The sequence below is a fragment of the Grampus griseus genome, assembly GCF_964374135.1.
Source record: "Grampus griseus genome assembly, chromosome: 17".
NCBI classification, from domain to species: Eukaryota; Metazoa; Chordata; class Mammalia; order Artiodactyla; family Delphinidae; genus Grampus; species Grampus griseus.
Genome location: NC_139011.1, coordinates 48,142,123 through 48,163,104, shown reverse-complemented (window position 1 = coordinate 48,163,104; position 20,982 = coordinate 48,142,123). Strand labels below are relative to the sequence as shown.

Genomic DNA, 20,982 nt, shown 5'->3' with positions numbered 1-20,982 from the left:
TTAGTAAGTGTCCTTGCTCTGGCTTCCGTTTGGCTCACCAATGAAGAGTACCAATAGAAGATTGTAGGGAACGAAGGAGGGGAGTGAAGTTAGGGTATTAATTCTTGCCAAATTGCTGGGAGTTGGCTGCATCCCCCAACTAACGTATAGTGCTTCTCTGTGGGGCGTCACAGCATCTTTGGGAAGGACTCTCTCTCCAGCAAGGCTTCCTTTCTCTTTCATCTCCTATAAAGTAGCCACACTTTTACTGAACCCAGGGCACTACACTATCTCTTGATTCTCTACATTGGGCTCAATTTATCCTTATTGATGTACCCCTGATTTCCTGCTGAGACCGTGTCTGATGAACTTTGTAATATGCTCTTCTAAGCTGTTAATTTTACAAACCATATTATTACACTTATTAGAAGAATGTCTTCAGGATATGTCAGTAAGCTCTGATTGATGATAATCATAAACAGCTAGAATTTATGGAACATAAAGTATGCTTTGGTTACTCTCTTGAGTACACTGTGTGCATTATTCTAATTAATTAAAATCACTATTAGCTAAGCAAGGCACACAGATGCTAAGAGGTTCCCAGAAGTAACTTGCTCATGGTCACCCCAGTCTCTCAGTAGTGTTTAGGACTCAGATCTGTCCAAAGCCTAAACCTTAAGTTCTAGGTCTAAGCAGTGGCTCTCAAACTTGAGTATGCATCAGCATCACCAAGAGAGCTTGCTGAAACAGGTAGTGGGCCCCACCCCCAGAGTGTCCGAGTCTGTAGGTCTGGAGCAGGGCCCAAGACTTTCATTTCTAAAAATTCCTACGTGCAGCTGATGTGCTGGTCTGGATACCAGACTTTGAGAACCACTAGTCCAGGCATTTTAGGTCCAGAATTTCAGGTGTTAGAATAATTTTCTGGTGATAAATGTCCAAAAAAAAAAAAACAGCACTGCATTTTTCTGTTTGTAAGGAGGTAATAAATTCAATCTTAAAGAGTCAATAATGGAACTAAGTATTTAAGAAAGAAGAGTTATTCTCCAGGAAGATGGGAGGAGATGGACATTCTAAGGACAGGAATGCCCTTTCAGGAAACTTGCAAAGGGAACAGAAAAATAACATAGTAAGATTCTGCTATCCAGTGTTCACAGAACATGAGTGGGATACTCTTGACTGTAAAATGGGAAGCCAACTTTTGCTCACCATATACATACCTTATTCAGTACAAATGTTTATTAAGAATCTCCAAAAGCTAGACACTAGGCATCAGGGCTACACTGATAGAGCAGATAAAGTGCCTGGCCTCAGGGAGCTTGTGCTTCAGAGGATGTACATCAGCTAGATAGACTGAATGATGGATACTATATTGGGTTCACACTTCGTCTCAAGAAAAAAATATATCCATAGACGTGATCCAGGAGTCAAATGGCAAAAGACCTAGCCTCAAAGTGAGTGTTAATTTCATTAAATGGTAGGTAAAAATTATTTTATATGCTGAGATAGGCTCTGCTTAAAAGACACAATATTCCTCCAAACGTATTATACAAGCCAGCTTATAAACCTGCGACTTTTTCTAGGAGAAATGTTGCCTTCTTTCCCAAGGAGGGAGCAGTAGGGGTCAGGGTGGAAATAGTTTCATCATCAGAGGCACAGTCTCACTACTACTGCTCAGCTCCAATTCGCAACCTTCTGAATGGTTTCCAGACTAAATAATTTAGCAAAGTGATGAAGAAAAAATGGCCCATTAATCTTACGATGCGTGTTATAACTTAACTCTGGGTTTAGCATAGGAAAAACATTATTTGCATTGATTATAAATATGCTTTATGGCTGCATATATTATTCACTCTGAACATTCTAAAATTATTAGCTGGGTTGACATGATGAACTGCACAGGAGTACTTCTAGATGGCATCTCAATGTCATCTGTTACTCACATCATATAGGTCTAGGAATCAATATGTATTTTACTCAATATAAGATCTTATTCCAAACACCAAAATATGCCTGTTTTTATTCGATGGTTATCATCATGAAACTACCAGCTAAACATCATTTAGAAAATTCAAAGCAAGTAAATTACTGTATTAACTGTCCAACTATGATTATGACTTTCCTCCACTTACAGCTGAACCTAATATAATGATCTGGTCAGTCTGACTAGGAGGATTTATTCATTAATTTACTCAAATGTTCTGAGGTATATTTTGAAGGACTTAAATTATGGTCTGGTTTGTAGGATCCAACAGTAAGAGTGCAGGTTTATCTCCTACAAGTTCTGTGACCTTGCCCAAGTGACTTAGCATCTCTGAGCCTCACTTTCCTAATCTGTAAAACGGAAACAATAATAGAACCCAAGTTGTAAAGCTGAAGGAAAAAAAGTAATATGGTAATGTATTTTGGCACAAAAGAGCAGTTACGCTGATGGTCATTATTTGTGAATACTGTTGCTAAGATTATTGAAAACCTGTTGTGTGTTAGGTGCTGTTCAAGGACTAGAATTTTAAGACTGTTCTTCACCTTTATCCCAGTTTTACCTGCAAAGTTCTGCCATGCACTGGAAAAACATACTGGTATTTCTAGGGAAGGGGACCACTCAGGTGACATTTTTGTTTCACCAGGTAGATAAAGTATACAAAGGTTATAGTGTATCTTTTCAGTCCTTTGGACGTCTAGTTACCTTTCACTAGAATGATGCTAGTAGATCCTGATAGATACGTGAGACAAGGTCAGGTCAGTGATGTTGGTACCTTTTCTGGCTTAAGAGCATAGGGCAGGGCTTCCCTGGTGGCGCAGTGGTTGAGAGTCCGCCTGCCGATGCAGGGGACACGGGTTCGTGCCCCGGCCCGGGAAGATCCCACATGCCGCGGAGCGGCTGGGCCCCTGAGTCATGGCCGCTGGGCCTGCGTGTCCGGAGCCTGTGCTCGGCAGCGGGGGAGGCCACAGCAGTGAGAGGCCCGCGTACAGCAACAACAACAACAAAAAAGAGCATAGGGCAGAAACACAGGAAGAGAGGTCTTCCTTTTCCACTCCTGTTACTAAGAACCCTCTGGAATAATGACAATCTGAAACAGATCACTACATTGTTGCATGCTGTAGAATCAAAGCAGTGTACAAAGCAAAGAGCACTGGCCTCCATTATACTTGCATTTCACTCGAGATTCACTTTTCTAGACCATGGAGAAAGCAGATGTTCCAACACTTTCCAGGTACTGGAATATTACAAGCTGGCAATCTCCACCACTGCATGTTTGATCACACTATTCCCTGCAAATGGAATGCTGTTCCATCAAGGTCAGATTGACCAGTGCAAATACCTGATTTTATCGTACAGTCAGAACCAAATTTAACTTACTGAAATTCTGCCCAGCTCAGGGTCTACCTTCTCTGTGAAACCTCCTGTGAGATCCCAAGTTACAAACAACTCTATCTTCTTCAGAAGACACTGTATACTATATAAATAATAATTTACATAAAAATATATGTATATGTGTGTGTATTTCTTTGTTACATTAAGTTACAGCTCCTGTGGTTTCTCTTCTTAACTAAACTGGACCCCCTTATCATCACAGTGGCCATGTACATCATTGTATCCTCCAAAAAATCCAGATAATAATATCATGGATTCAGTATATAGTTGTTTAATAGAAAACAATTAACTAACCACTGCAGAATACTAGTGTCTCTCAAGGTGTGTTCAGTGGATCATAAATCCTATGAGACAGTCCATGAAGGAAAAGATTTCAAATAAATTTGGGATCTGTTGTCCACTATATCTCCTTATCAGAGACTCATAATTCACAAGACTCGTAAAAAGCTCTGTAGCAAAGAAACTGTTGACTTAGTTTGACCCAGTATTTCTCTTACAAGAGTATCAGTTCTGGAGGTCAAGGACATTTTCCACCTCTAATACAACATCTCTACTGCCTAGTAGAGTGCCTGGCACTTAGTAGACACCTAATAAATATTTGAATAAGTTTCAACATACATTCCCCTTTTAAGCTATAGAAGAAAAACACAGTATATAGTAGATTTTGATTTACTTGGGGAGAATAATAATATGAATAGATAAATTTACACAAATCATTTTGAAGTATATATATTTGACAATACTTTTTTCCACAAATCTACACAATGGCACATTTAGTGGTGATAGTAAACGAACTACATTTGCTTCGGAAAACTTGCTAAGAAGGATGGCTACTAAAAACTACAACTTGAACTCAAAACAATTGATTTAGTTCATTGGTCCCCACTCCTTAGCAGTTTTAATATAGAAGAAAATAGACGCATATATTTCTTTTCTGCCATAATATGACATCATATAAGGAATGCTATTTTATTAGCTAGAAATAAGATTTGCTTTTGTTATTTTAGTACATTTGATCACATAAGAATAATTCTAGATTTTTTCCCCTCCTGTGACTCTCATAGCATCCCCATCTAAAATAGACTTTGGTGATTTAGATCAAATGTCATATCAATTGTCCTAGACTGCTTACTATGTGCTTTCACTATAGATTTTAATGTCAATAGAGAAAGGAGAAGGAAAAGTCAGAGGGAAATGAAACAGGTGTATGCAACACCCCTCTCTACTACCGACATTTCTCAGAATTCTGGGGGAAGTTGCATCTATAAGTGGAAAGTTTTTCACCATGGAACTCACGGTGGTTGAACTTCTCATGAAGAATTTTTTTTTTCACTACTGAAGAAAAATATGTTTGATTTTACCATAACTGAAAAGTTCTCCCATTTCTACTTCTGAGGTTTGCCCTCAAGACTACTGTTTACCTAATGGAAGTGACTCCTATGCATGGAGGAAAAAGTGCACCATTTGAAGGAAAAGCTAAAGGAGTGATATATTCAGGTAGCTCCTCATTCCACCAATGTGTATGAAAACGTACACATGGATTTTCCCCTTTACACCTCATTTTCCCCCTTATTTTCATGATTTTGAAATGAATATGTAGGGTCTGATGAGTTTGTCAATAGTCTATAATTATTAGTGTTATTAAAATAGAATACAAATGATAAGCCATATGTAAAAATGCTGTGTGAATAAACTGCTATACCCCAAATAATACAAATGAGTGAATGGCAGTAAATGCTAAGAGAGATTAACAACATAAAGGATATTAAAAAAATGATGACCGTATTTCATATTTATGTGTCTTTTTCTCTCTCACTCTTTTTTTTTTTTTTTGGTACGCGGGCCTCTCACCGTTGTGGCCTCTTCCGTTGCGGAGCACAGGCTCCGGACGCGCAGGCTCAGCGGCCATGGCTCACGGGCCCAGCCGCTCCGCAGCATGTGGGATCTTCCCGGACCAGGGCACGAACCCGCGTGCCCTGCATCGGCAGGCAGAACACTCAACCACTGCGCCACCAGGGAAGCCCTTCTCTCTCACTCTTACTCAACTCCTAAATAACTAAGAGAATATGCTCACAAATGGTAAGCATGTTTTGGATGTTCGATGTGTGTTTGTGGGGAAGAACAAAAAAAAACCTGCCTCAGGTCAAATATCATACAAGAGATGAATGAGATTAGAGTTGGGATTGGGATTTGTGTTAGTTACTCAATAGCTAACCAATCACAGATATGACAGTGTAGTGCAATATGCAAATATACTTTTAAACAACTTCTCTTAAGTTATCTACTGTCTGTAAAGACAATCACACTCAACTGCTCTGCACTTAACCCCAGAGCTTCTGAGTTAGAATCTCTTAGAAATAGGTACACGTTTCATTGCTTTGGCAACATTTACATGGCTCTGCATCAGGCAATACAACAGCTAAGATCACACTCTGGGAATTCAGGAAAGTGTCCAGTTCTGGTCGTTCTACCACCCAACTGTGATCTAGGGTAAATTCCTGATAAAAAAAAAAAAGAAAAACCCTGAAGATTCTGAAACAGTATTTCCTACTTCACAGGGTCGTCATGGGGATAAAAGGTCAGTAGGATAAAGTGCCTCTCACCCAGGAAACATTGATAAATGCTACTGATGCTACCATCATCATCATCATGACCGATCACGAACATATTGCCACGTGGAAATTCAACATTCCCTGGGCCATTCACAACTTTCCTTTAAAGGACTCATATTCTATGTGGGGTCTTAACACCCTCAAATAACAGAAAATACAAGTCTTTACGCCTTTTTTTCTGTAGCTAATTTTGGCATCTTTCACCTCTGTCCACTTAACTGTTGGTTTAGCACATTCTTGTCACACAAAGAAGCTACTTCCCAAAGAGAGGAACAATGTGTCAAGTGACAAAGACATTGAGTGAAGTCTTTCACATTCTAGATTGCCCACGGTACAGCTCAGCTGGTCTCTGGGTTGGAAGGCCTGGGTCTACTTTGCTCGTCTTTTACAGGGGAAGGGACATGGTCCTTAGCATGTGGTCTGTGAAACAGAGGCAGCTGCGGGTAGAATTATAACACAAGCAGAACTGGCTTCAATTCTTCCTTCTTAGGTCTTTTTCTTCTTGTTCAGCTGTTCAAGGAACTTGCCTGCCCTCTGTCCCTGCCAGGACGATGTTACGTCTGCCTGGATAAGTAGGTCACCATTGTATATCAGGAAAGGTCGTATTTGTAATCATCAGGAACCAGATACGGCTAATTTGAGCAGAAAGGAAACTTTTGGAAGTTTATGGTTAGGCCTCAGTAACTAGAAGCAGACGAAACAACCGAAAGCCAAGGCTATGCTATTGCAATTATAGGATCAGGCCAAAGTGATGTTATAAGTCCTAGCTGGCCTTCCTACCAAGCAGGAACAGGAAACAGGAGGTTGACCCAGCACTGCTGGCCTTGCTTCTTTACATCATTTATTTGTAATTCAAAATCCAAGAGAGGGGTGCAGTTGGTCAACCCGAGGTCGCCCGACTGTTTTCCATCTGTAAGGGAGACTGAGCATGTGAGTAAACAGTGTATCTGACATGTTCAGCTTGTATAACGAGAGGAAGGCTCTGTTTCTCACCAAGACCCACAAAGTGGAAAATTCCCCAAAGAGAAAGGAATTTCAGATCAGATGCTTGAAAAGTTAAAAACACCAACAACAAACAAATGCAGATGTGGAATTAAAGACATGGAGTCATTAAGAACCTCTATGTGGAGTGATTCAGACCTGAGTTCACATCTGGAGCAAGCTACTCAATCTTGCTGAGCTTCAATTTTCTCTAAAGGAAACAACGTGGAAGATGATATCCACATGTAACTTGTGGTACAAATGAAGGAGGGTAGTACAGTATATGATGCCTGGCACATCCTATGCACTTTCTAAAACTAGTAGTACTATTATTATTACTTATTATACAATTTACTGTAGAAATTAACAGGGAGAGTATTAATAAATGTTAATACAGTGCTAAGTGTCACATTTATGATCTCAACTAAATATTTGTTGATTCAACAAACATTCCACATATCAGAAAATAACCTGTTAGTATATATATATATTTTTTTACAGAAGAAAAGAAACCCTGAGGCTTAGAAAGTGTAAACAATGTACCAAAAGTCACTCATTTAAGAGGTAATGGAATACTATTCAGCCTTAAAAAAATGAAGGAGATCCTTTCATTTGTGACAATATAGATGAAACAGGAGTGCATTATGCTGATGAAATAAGCCAGACCAGATAAATACGAATGATATCATTTATATATGGAATCTAAAAAGAAAAAAAGCCACACTCATAGAAACAGAGTAGAAAACTGGTTGCCAGGGGCTGGGGTGTGGGTGGGGAAAAGAGGGGAAGACTGGTAAAAGGGTACAAACTTTCAGCTGCAGGATGAATAAGGTCTGAGGATCTACTGTATAACATAGTTACTACAGTCAATAATACTGTATTGTATAACTAACATTTTCTGAGAGAATAGAACTTAAGTGTTCTCACCAAAAAAAGAAAAAAAGGAAAAAGGTGTCATGAGCTGTTAGATGTATTAATTAACGTGATGGGAAGGATCCTTTTGCAACGCATATGTATATCAAATCATCATGATATACTCTTTGACTATCTTACAATTTTGTCAATTATACCTCAATAAAACAGGAAAAAAAGAGGTAATAAAGATGAGATTCCAATCCAGGATTATCTAGCTCAAAAAACTACACTCTTAACCATTACAATATAGTATCCATCCATATCCTGTAACTGTAAAATGCTTAACACAAAGGAAACGTGAAATAAATGGTAGCTATTCTAACTCAAATGCTTACTAGATATTAGTTATGTGGTATGCTTTACTTCTAACTACAAGGGTATAAGGTGCAAAGTCTTGCTACAGAACATAAAAGCCCCTGTGGTACCATGTAGGATCTCTCATCTCTCAACCCAGAGTCTCCTCAAGTTGGAGGTCTTTACCCCATTTATAATGTGGGAATAATGCCTTTCCCACATTTGCACTGGGCATGAAAATCCATACTTCCACGTGTATACTGAACCTCCACTTAGCTCCTCGTCACCTTGGAATCACCAGACCAAAGATCATTTATTCCATTAATATAAATGATGTAGGGATAGAAGTACAGAATATACAGAGAGTGTTGGAGGAATCCAAACAACAAGTCCTCCACACTGAAAACAAATTTTAGAGTTCCAAAAGTAAAGAGCAATGTTTGGAAATAAAACTAAAAATGAAACTAACATCTACAATTAGCCAAGTATTTATTATGGGCCAGGCTACTTACTAGGCACTTGATAAACATTACAGCTCATCTTCCTGCAGACCTTCAAAGCATATAATATTGTTTCTATTTCATAGAGAAGAAAATTGTATCTAAGCAGGTTAGTGATTAGCCCAAGACCACAGGGCTAGGCTGTAAGAAAAGGCGGCCAACTTTCAGTGGTCAAAATGGTGATGGATGTTATAACTAGAAGATTATGGCTAATCAAATAAAAATATTCAAAACGGTCCTAATGTATTATTAGGATTTCTTTAGAATAACTTGGGTGCCTTAGTGAATACAGCAGTGGTAGGCACTACAGTCTCTTTAATTTGCTAATCATACAAATCTACTTTAATATTCTTGGTGATAAGGAGCTAACTACTGATAAGACACCTTCTTCAGTTTTGGGGCTACTCCAGGGTGAAATGCCGGAACGTCCTACTGCCTGCAACGTTACCTAGTTCTACCAGGGGGAATAAAGCAGAACAAGTAGCCACTGTTCTTGACAAATGGATACAGTTTCAGTTTTTCAAACTGTGAGTGTCAGATTCATTCATTGTATCAGACAGATCTGTCAAATGGCTTTGCCCATTTACTAATGGATGGCACACTGCAGACACACGTTGGGTCAAAGGACTCAATGTCACCTCATTGATACTGTCATCAATATAATCTGTATTGGCATTTTGTCTCACCCTGACTTTAAGGACTATGTGGGGAGATCCAAGTCTCCAAACCATGGACTGATCACCTCTGCTTGACACAGTATTCTCTGCTCATTTCCAGAGGGGACCAAGGATGAGCTCTTGTACTTCTGAGTCTATTCACCCTACCTGGCAACACATACTAGCTGGGCTGATTGGATCAAGCAGGAACCCCGGAGTTTAAATTTCCAGCTGTACTGGAGGAAACAGAGGCTATGCCCCAATCCCATAACCCCTCACTTCTTACTGCTAGCCTATCCTAGGCTGTTCTTGCTGATAGGAGTACTTCATGCTAAAAATTAATTTTGCTTACCTGATGGCAGTCACACAACCTCAAATGCCATTTTTATAAATAAGGCAACCACCAATGGAGTGTGATTTAGGGTTTTTTCTTCTGTAGACCCTGCCTACCCTATAAAATCTCCCATTACTGCATCATGGAGACTATAATCCCTTTCCGAGGGAATAGATTCTTTCCAACCATAAGATGAAATAAGAACCTACATTTCCATACTGCCCAAAAGGAAATAAATTGATTACAAAATGCAGGAGAATGACTGATTTTCCACATTTGTTGTGTTCATTAAAGGGTTTTTGAATAGACTTGACAATATTAAAGAAGTTCAACACACACAAAATAAAAATTAATAAATGAAGAGAAAAAAATTGCATTTACAACAAACAAAATAAACACATTGATATATAAAAGGTTGTTATACATCGATGAAAAATGGATGTCATAAAGTCACAAACTAAAAAGTATTAACAGCCAATAAAGATATGAAAATATGTTCAACCTTGCTATTATTAAGCAAAGAAATACAAATAAAATAATTCAGGTGTCATATTTTACTGACTAGAATGACAAAGTTTTAAAAAACTTGATAATACTGGTATTGATATTGATAATACTGGTACTGATGAGTGTGTGTAAGAAACCACATTGGATGTTAAATTCTTGGTAGAAATAAAAAGCACGGTAACCTTTCTGGAAGACAATATGTCAGTATGTACCAGAACTGACAACCAGCCATTCAAGTTCTAGAAGTCCATTCTAAGGAAATAAACAAATGCTCAAAGACATATGAACAAGGATGCTTGTCTCATTGTTTAGCAGAGCAAAACAGGAATAATCTAAATGTTGAACAGTAGGGACTGGTTAAATAAATAATAGAATGCTGTTCAACCATTAAAAATGATGCTGCAGATTTTTATTAGGTGATGAGTAATCATACTTATATTACTAAATAAAAATGTTATAGAACTCTTTTGTAGTTTGATATAATAATTAAAGGTATTTTATACTTGCATTGTATTTATATGCACCCCGTCACAAAATAGTTTCAAAAGATACCCTCAAAAATGTTACAGAGATGATTTATCAGAAATGGGATTTTTGAGTTATTTTTCCTTTTTTCTTTAAATCCTTTCAATTTTGGAGTTTCTGCAATGAGCCTGTATTATTTTTACAATTAAAAATATTTAAATTTACAACAAAAGGATCTAAATTCCTCCAGTTTTCCATTTATTTTCCACCCTGGCTCAGGGTATTTGTGTAAAAAAAAAAAAATCAGCTTATTTTCTCTTTTGTATCAATCTAAATTTACTTTTCATAAGTTAACATTTTAGTCTGGCAAAAGTTTCACACAGGAAAATTGTTAAGGTCTGAATATTCTATTACCTTTAAAAGCACTGGAAACTTTGAAATTATTTCTTTCAGAATTTTCATATAATACTGAAAGGCGGGGGGGAGGTAGCAAAATGAAGGGAAATAGATAGTAGTAGTCAACTTCAATTAAGAAAAAGCAACAAGAGGCAGTTTGTACTCTTGATATGGCAGAAGCCCCATGTGTCAACTCATGCTAAAAAATGTATATATACACACACATACATATGTTTGTGTCTATTATACGTATATGTGACACACACACATAATTAATCCACAGCCTTAGGCTAAGCACTCATTGTGGCAGAAACAACGAGCTGTTGACTACACTTTAATTAGCTCCTCCAGCCTGTAGAGGCATCACTAGGACCAAGATAGGAACAACATTCTCCATCTCCACTTGCATCTGGGTATGCTTCTATCCCAAAGAATGTGACCAGAGGTGACCTGAAGAGTTTATGTCTGAAGGATAACGAGTTGATAATTGTAGCTTGCAGCTTCCTCTCTCCTTTCCTTTTTAGGACAAACGTAGAGCCCCTTGATGAAGGTGGTGGGTCCCTGAATAACTGAGCAGAAAACTGACCCTCAGACCACCAAAGTCCATACTACACTCCTGAGTGAGTGAGAAATGAACTGTCCATGTGTTGCTCCACTGAGGTTTAAGGTATATTACTTAGTGTTTAACTAACACATTTTTTCTTTAAACCTCAGTTGCCTTCTCTGTAAAATAAAGTCTTTGAAAAGGATCCACTGTTAAGTTTTTTCCATTGCTTATGTTTTTATCTTAGTTTTTAATTCTCAGAAACATTGCGCACATTTTACCTTTTAAGTTAGTAAGTCTACTTTTTTTCCCACAAAGACGGGTTCTTCAAGTTATGGAGAAGTCATAGCAGACTGTTGCTTCAGTTTAAGATACGCATTCACATATGAGATGAGAAGGGTGAGGACCCAGAGAAACGCCTTTGACAGAGGGGAGTGAGAGCATACTGAAGAATGTTTAGTAATAAAGAATTCAGATGGGAGAAACGGATGGGTTACATCTAACAGATTTGTTCAAAGGAATTCTGGAAAGGCAAATATGTGAAAATGTATAGCAAAGACATGAAATGCCTTTTGTTCCCTAAATGGATTTCATTTCAAAGACGTGCATATTGCAAATACATGTACCATAACACTTCTCTGTCCACTTCTAGAATTTTCTAAAGCCTGACAGAACATCTGCAGAGAGAGGATGTCATTCCAAGATAATCGACTGCAAGTTACTAAATTAAGTTAAAAATGTCCTTAACCTTGAACAGTTTTTAAAGAGATTTTAGAAGAAAGGAGCCCTCCAGGGGGTTGTATAACTATATAATTGTACCCTTTCTAAAAGGCTATTTACAGATACATAATGTTTCCCCTCCATTCTTTAAAGTAAAATATAGGATTAAAAAAAATAGTTTGGGGGTAATATTTGTTTGGGACAGCAGGCACTGCTAATCAGTACCACTCTCTCCTTATTCCTTACTATCAGAGCCCTGGTTTAGGAGACCCCATTATCCTTAAGGCTAAGGTGGCCAGTTTAAAATCCGAGCTGATGAGATCTAAGTGCAAGTCTGCTGACCATCTGTGGTAAAAAATTTGCTGAGTTAGACACTGCCTTTTTTTTCTTACTTAATTTCTTTTTTTTTTTTCCTTTTCTTTCTTCCTGCCCAAATTGTTGGAACACTATTGGAGATTCTGGGGTCACTATGAAGCTATGTGGACGTGCTAGAGATGTGGAAGCTGGAAGAGCGAAGCAACCCAGTCCCCTGGTGATGCCCTTCAGCAGCTGGACTAACGCTAGAGGGACTATCTCCAAACTTCCTGCTACCCGTGGAAAGTAAGGTAAATCACTCATTCACTTTCTGTTACCTACTAACTGATCCAGAACTCTAACCCCAGGGTTCTAGAACCCTTCTCAGTATCCCATAGTCATACTCATGTTCCGGACTCCTGATCATCAGACTTGCTTAGAGCAGATGTATGGGGAGGGCGGGCTCTTCTGGAAGCCCTCATACTTCCTCCCCTACCCCCACCACACACAAATAATGATCTTTAGGTCCACTCATCCTTCTATCTACACTCAGAGGCCAGGGCCCCCAGGAAGGCTTCACTGACAACCCTTTACTCCTCTCTACATGCAGAAAGGGTAGAGGTGTGGGCTCTGCAATCAGACTTCCTAGACTTGAATTCTTAATCTGTTACTTACCAGTTCAGGACGTGGGCAAAGTAGTTACCTTCTCTGGACACCCCTGTAAAAGAGGAACACTAAGTAGCACCTATGTACCTTACTGAAAGGATTAAATGAGCAAATGCAGGTAAAGTTCTTATAATTTTTTCTTGGGTCAATCAATTCTAGCTGCTATTGTTACCTTTGGCTAATTTAGGGCAGAGTCCCTTTGCCCTCCTTTGGTTCTCTGGGCCCGTCTCATTCACAACACACACAACCGCATACTGCAGAGTTTTGAAAGGTGGTTCTCAAAATGTGGTCCCTGGGCCAGCAATATCAGCCACATCTGGGAACTGGTTAGAACTCTGGCACTGGAGCCCAGCAATCTGTGTTTTAACAATATTCTCAGGCAAATCTGATGCACACTAAAGGTTGACGACAACTGAGAACATCTGTCTCAGACTCTCCTGGAGGCATTCACCAAAAATAGAGTTACAGGACCTTACACCTGACCAGCTGGAGAAGGGGTCTAGTAATTGCCCTGGTTATCATGCTTGTCATGATTTTTCAGCACATAAATGTTTGAGAATCACTGCCATTTTGAATGTGTGTTTCACTTGTCTGTGTTTCCAGTGGACTTTACTTCCTTGCCAGGGAGGTTTGTGAAGATTTGTTGCTGTTGTTTGCATTATTAGTTTTATTATGCTAATTCTAGAATCTCTGGTGCATAGTGCAATCTCAGGCAGGAAGTAGTGGCTCATTAAAACAGGTATCCCAAAAGTCTTAGTAGAACTTCAAGATTAATTCCTTCAGGAAGAGGTAAAATTGTCATTAGATGCAGATGATACGATACTATATAGAGAAAACCCTAAAGACTCTACATGAAAACTACTACAACTGATAAACGAATTCAGCAAGGTAGCAGAATACAAGATTAACATACAGAAATTGGTTGCATTTCTTTATACCAACAATGAAATATCGGAAAGGGAATGTAAAAAAACAATGCCTTTTAAAATCACAACCCCAAAAATAAAATACTTAGGAATAAACCTCACCAAGAAGGCAAAAGACTTATATGCTGAGAACTGTAAGACATTAATAAAGGAAAGTGAAGATGATTCAAAGAAATGGAAAGACATCTCATGTTCTTGGGTTGGAGTAATTAATATTGTTAAAATGCTCATACTACCCAAAGCAATCTACAGATTTAATGCGATCCCTATCAAATTACCCATGACATTTTTCACGCAATTAGAACAAATAATCCTAAAATTCATACAGAACCATAAAAGACCCAGAACTGCCAAAGCAATCCTGAAGAAAAAGAACAACGTTGGCAGCATAGCCACCCCAGACTCAGACAGTACTCCAAAGTCACAGTAATCAAAACAGCGTGGTATTGGCACAAAAACAGACATATGGATCAATGGAACAGAATACAGAGCCCAGAAATAAACCCACACACCTCAGTTAATCTTTGACAATTAATCTTTGACAAAGGAGGCAAGAATATATAATGGGAAAGAGACAGTCTCTTCCGCAAGTGGTGTTGGTAAAGTTGGACAGCCTTATATAAACCAGTGAAGTTAGAACACATCCTTTCACCATACACGAAAATAAACTCAAAATCTCTTAAAGACTTAAACATAAGACATGACACCATAAAACTTCTAGAAGAGAACACAGGCAAAATATTCTCTGACATAAATCATACCAATGTTTTCTTAGGTCAGTCTCCCAAGGCAATAGAAATAAAAATGAAAATAAACATAGGGGACCGAATCAAACTTACAAGCTTTTGCACGGCAAAGGAAACCATAAACAAAATGAAAAGACAACCTACAGAATGGGAGAAAATATTTGCAAATGATGCGACCAGCAAGGGCTTAATTTCCAAAATATACAAACAGCTCATACAACCTGATGACAATAAAAGCAAACAACCCAATCAAAAAAATAGGCAGAAGACTTAAAGAGACATTTCTCCAAAGAAGAAATACAGATGGCAAATAGGCACATGAAAAGATGCTCAACACTGCCAATTATTAAAGAAATGCAAATCAAAACTACCATGAGGTACCACCTCACACCAGTCAGAATGGCCATCATTAAAAAGTCTACAAATAACATATGCTGGAGAGGATGTGGAGAAAAGGGAACCCTCCTACAACACTGTTGGTGGGAATGTAAGTTGGTGCAGCCACTGTGGAAAACAGTATGGAGGTTCCTCAGAAAACTAAAAATAGACCTACCATATGATCCAGCAATCCCACTCCTGGGCGTATATCCAGACCAAACTATAATTCAAAAAGACACATTCACCCTGATCTTCACAGCAGCAATATTCACAATAGGCAAGACATGGAAACAACCTAAATGTCCATCAACAGATGAATGCATAAAGACGATGTGGTACATATATACAATGAAATACTACTCAGCCATAAAAAAAAGAATGAAATAATGCCATTTGCAGCAGCAACATGGATGCAACTAGAGATTATCATACTAAGTGAAGTAAGTCAGAAAGAGAAAGACAAATACCATGATACCACTTATATGTGGAATCTAAAATATGACACAAATGAACCTATCTATGAAACAGAAACAGAATCAGAGACATAGACAATAGACTGGTGGCTGCCAAGGGGGAAGCAGGTGGGAGAGGGATGAACTGGGAGTTTGGGATTAGCAGATGCAAACTGGTATATATAGATTGGCTAAACAACAAGGTCCTACTATATAGCACAGGGAACTATATTCAATATCCTGTGATAAACCATAATGGAAAAGAATATGAAAAAGAATGTATATACATATGTATAACAGAGTCACTTTGCTGTACAGCAGTGATTAACACAACGCTGTAAACCAAGTATACTTCAATAAAAAATAAGTTAATTAAATTTTTAAAAAGATTAATTCCTTCAGAAGAACAAGTACTACACATTCACAAAAAAAGCACCCTTTGAAAGTTTAAATTTTTGAATTTCTTTGCCACTTCCTTAGTTTTGATCATCTTGGACAATATAGTTTTAATACTGACTTTTAAAAAGAATTGTGTTTCAGTGTTTGCTATCCTTAGAGAGACAGAAACAGATAAGTACAACTAAATACTTGTTTTTCAAAAGTCTCAAAAGTATAAGGGAAATGAAAGTAATTATATCTTCAAATGATTTTGGGGTATGTTTCTAATTTCATACTTCTGATGCGATTCAAGATTAAAACTGTATTAAGACATTTGAGACATGCCGCATTGGTATTAAATGAATTTAATTTTGTGTAAAGTGGCAGAAATATTTTCTTCAGCAAACATACCTGTAGATATAAAATCACAACCATAAATCTACAAAAAAGCAAGCTATTGAATGAAATATGATTGGTTATTTCCCTGCAGTATGGATCTGCTAATAATTTAATTTACTACTTGCTAACAGAAGCCAAAATTTAAATATACATATATATATATATGTGTGTATATATCTATCGCTTCAATTTTAAATCATTCATATATATGAACAAGTATACATAACAATTGTTCATATATATAAACAATTTAAATTAAAGAAAGTACACCTGGTGGCCTATTTTTTCCCCCCGATTTCTAAAGAACACCATATTCTATTCTAGGCAGTGGAATGTCAATCCACCTTAAGGGTTGTTCAATGAGCATATCTGAGAAACCATTGGTTTAGCCAATGATGTACTTATTGAGGGAGGCCCTAGTGCCACTGTCAAGAGCTTATCCACAGGAGAGATAAGAAGGTACTTGTTTGTGAAAAGAAGGAGTAGTGAGGAATGGCAGGTAGCTGCAGGCTGATGACACGTGATGTCCGTATATATGTAGAACCAACACACCCATAATTGCATCCATTTTCCATACCCAAATCCAAAGCCTTTATATCATTAATCCCAGGCAAAAATGGTAAGATTCATGTGTGTTACTATCCCACGGCTTCAAGATGCCTATAAACTCATATGAGTATGTCTTAGTTTTATCAGTGGAGGACAAACCAGGCTTCTATCACCAAGCCCCATTCCATAACAGGCAAACCAGTCCAAGACTTCTCTGAGTGCTGCAGGAGAGTCTATGGAAGGGGCGCTCACTCCACTGTGATGCCTAAAATGCCTTTGCACAGAGCAAACATTCAATACATGCTGAGTGAATGAATGAGTGAACTGGCTCATTTCAGGGAAATTCCATTCAACAGGCTGGCATTCCTTCCTACCCATCTTAACTGTTAAGCTTGCCATCAGACAAAAATTTAATTATAAAACGTTAGAGCTGAGGAAATTTTAGAAACTATCTACTCTCCAGAGGTATACAACTTTAATTTCGTGGTAAAAATCACTAGGAGTGATTTAGGAGTCTATCAGACCTGAGTCCAAATTCCACATCTACCATATTTTGGTGAGCAAATAACTACTTCTGAGGCTCTGTTCCATATATGCATTATGGGATATCATAATAATACATACATTAATTGTATGACTATCAGGGGATGAAATGACACAATCCATTTGCCATGGTCGGCTAAGTAATTTGCACCAAGTAAGCACTCAAGACATTAGCCAATATTAATAGCAGAGAGATGAAAACAAAACTCTGGGACTGATGCCTACCCTAGTGGCCCCAGTGGTCATAATGACTTTCTTCCATTCACCCTGCTCTCTTCTCACTAAGACTAAGGAAGAGAAGATGAACAAATTAGGAATAACAATTTGAAAATAGTTTTATACTCCCTGAATGAATGGAATTATAATAAAATGATTCATGAGTTCTGCAGAAATATGATGAGACTTTAGATCTTTATGTTAGTTCTCTACAAAACCAATTTATGGCCCTAAGATGTACCTTCCCACCCAGCCCCATCCTTACCAGGATCAAATATCATTGTAAATGGAAAAGTCAACAACACATAATCAACAAGCTAAGTTACAAGCCAGTGAAGTCTCAGAGCTTTGATAGAGAAAATTCAGATTTATCATTATATGTAAAAATAAGATGATATGAAGAACTCAATCTAAAAAATATTACCTGGAGATCTATAATCTCTACAATAGTGCTATAAAAAGTAAAGAGCTAGAAATCTATTTAGATGGTTTTCCTTATAAGAAAGCACTTTCTGTATAACTTTTAATGTACTATTGATGAGAACAATTCAACAAAATTCAAATAAATATCTGCAGATGTCCTACAAGAAGAAAACAACAGAGTTAGATGTGACAGGGGATAACTGGACTTCAGGATGAGTAAGACCCTATACTTGACCTCAATAAATTAACATGAAATACAGTGGATGAGTCATGTACAGAATGTCAGAATTCTAAAAGGCCAAGCTAAGTACCAAAAGGAACATGTGGAGACTCTTAAGAAGGAAATAAAACATTGGTTAGTTGATTACGAAAAGGCAGAAGGGAGTAGGTTCCCTTTGGCTGCTCTTTGAAGAGATCACTTCCTTTCCCACCTAGTCCTGAGGCTAGGGTGGCATGGGCAATAGAGGAATGTGGGGACTGAGAATCATTTCTACTCTCACCAGAGTGGCTGGAAGCAGATTTTCTTACCAGGATGTAGCAGTATGCTAATATTTAAGGGTTCTTGAGGTCAGAGAGAAGGGTTTGAATACTCCGGCTCCATCTCTTGCTGTGGGTCAAGTTTCTTACCTTTCCAACACCTCGGCATCTTTATCTGAAAATTGGGGACGATGATAATGTCTCCCACCTGAGTGTGAGAACTACATGATATAGTGCATACGCAGGGCTAAATTTGGTGCCTGGCAAACAGAAAGTGCTCAGTACGGCAGGCGAGTATAGTGACAATAAAGGCAAAGATGACGGGGGTAGTGCCGGTGTTGCTTCTGCCCCCAGAACAGGCTCTGACTGGGAGACAGTTAAAGCACCTTTGGGTTCATGGGGGTTTATATATAAGCAACGGTTGATCAATGTGAGCTGGCTGTCCAAATGATTATGTGCAATCTAAGAAAAAAATAGGCCTCGGATCTGCTCAGCTACTTAATAATATTAGCAGCGGTAGTAGTCAAAGAAGCTAAATTTTATTAAGTGTTTATATGCCAAACAACGTGCTGAACGTTTTAAAAGGATTTACTCACTTATTACAACGAGGCTATACGCTAGGTCCTGATAATGTTATTCGTCTCTTTCAGATGTTGACTGAGCCTCAGACGGGTTACAAAAGCACCTAAGATCCCCTTGTCAGTACATGACGGAAATGAGTTCAAATCCAGCCTGTCTGACTTGTTCTTAATCACTAAGGTATGAAATTAAGCATGTTGCCCTTTGCCTGATTCTCCTTCTGAGGCCTGAATATTTCACTTAGCTCTCTGAGTGCAGAAGAGAGAAAATTCTCTCTCCTTGACCCAACTTGGCATCAATATCCAACTCCCCTTCTCAAAATGGGTTGCTTCAACGAGCAGCAATGAATGCCGGGTCGTGGACCAGTCACCTTGATGACTAAGAGTCAGACACTAGGGAAAGAAAATGCTCTGTGACAAACCTACCCTTGTACAGAAACAAGACAGAAATGGGGGGACAGGGCAGAAGATAATGGAATAAGGCATAGGAAAAATAGCACCTGGCATTGTGACAGTAATAATAATAATAGTAGTAGTAGTAGTAGTAATAGTAATAATAATAGACTTTACTATGCTCTTGGCATTGTATTAAGTGCTTGGTGTAAGTGACTTCATTTTAACATTGAAAACAAGTCTATGGGGATGAAATATTATTAACATCATTTTATAGGCAGGAGTATTGAGGTTCAGGTAATCAGGTAAATTGCCCAAGCTCATATGGTTAGCAAGTGGAAAGCAGAGATTTGAACCAGCACCTACACTCCTAACCATTATGCTATAACCATTATGCTGAAGACATAAGAATTCCAATGGTCTTTCCCCATAACCCACTCCTGCACTCCAGACTTAAATAGTCCAAGATCAAGAGAGAGCAAGCTTGGAGTTGCCACCCTTCAGTGAGTGTCAATCATTTCAAAACACTGTATTTGCTAACAAGATGCAGTTCCTGTGATAATCTTCTCAACCAGCTATCAAGAAACAGGAAGCAAAGATTCAAGTAACAGTATGTTCCTACTTACGAGGAAGGTGGGACAGCACAGTTGACACTGGGCTTAACTGTTCTGCAAAACGTGGTCCCAGTAGGCATACACGCTGGTACATTTTCCCCACCTACCAAATACAAAAGAAGTATTTCATTTCCATGTTGCTCTTCAAAGTTCCACCTCATTCGTGCCTGTCATTCATCCTCTGGCCTCTTCCTGTCTCCATTTCTGTACAGAAAGGTGCTGAGTCTCTGCTCTCGGATACGAAAAGGGTGTGTTAGGAGAGGGAGCCATGGTACCTCGATGTCTTTTTTTTTCATCTTAATTCTATTATGCCAACTCCACTGAACTTAATTAGAGTGAATACAGAATTACACAATTACCCTCTGTTCTAGTCTTCAGATGTTATATTTTGATAAAATTTACGACATGCTGCTCTCCCCTTGAACACCAGATGAACGCTAGAAATGGATGTGTGTTGACATAAAATCTGTTATAATTACAATTCAAGTATAGCTTACATAATGATAGTGTTAACATAAAATTATAGATGTGTAGAGACAACGTGGTCATGCATTTCTTAGTATAAGTACATGCTTAGACCAATATCTGTTAGCGGAATGAAGATGGAAGAGAATTTTGGTTAAGCCACAAAGGCTGTTTAAGGACTTGCAGATAGCTAAGGGGAACTCAAAGAC

The 20,982-nt window shown here is 38.3% G+C and overlaps 1 protein-coding gene across 1 annotated transcript in view; it reads right to left on the bottom strand.

Annotated features, from left to right (window-relative positions):
* LOC309835245 (uncharacterized protein) overlaps positions 1 to 20,982 on the bottom strand; it is a gene marked incomplete at its 5' end in the record, with an annotated part of 48,038 nt that overhangs the window by 17,295 nt on the left and 9,761 nt on the right. The window contains 2 exons of the mRNA XM_082674661.1: positions 13,246 to 13,288; positions 20,321 to 20,411. Of these exons, the coding sequence (XP_082530787.1) occupies positions 13,246 to 13,288; positions 20,321 to 20,411 (134 nt within the window). The remainder of the gene's footprint in view (positions 1 to 13,245; positions 13,289 to 20,320; positions 20,412 to 20,982) is intronic.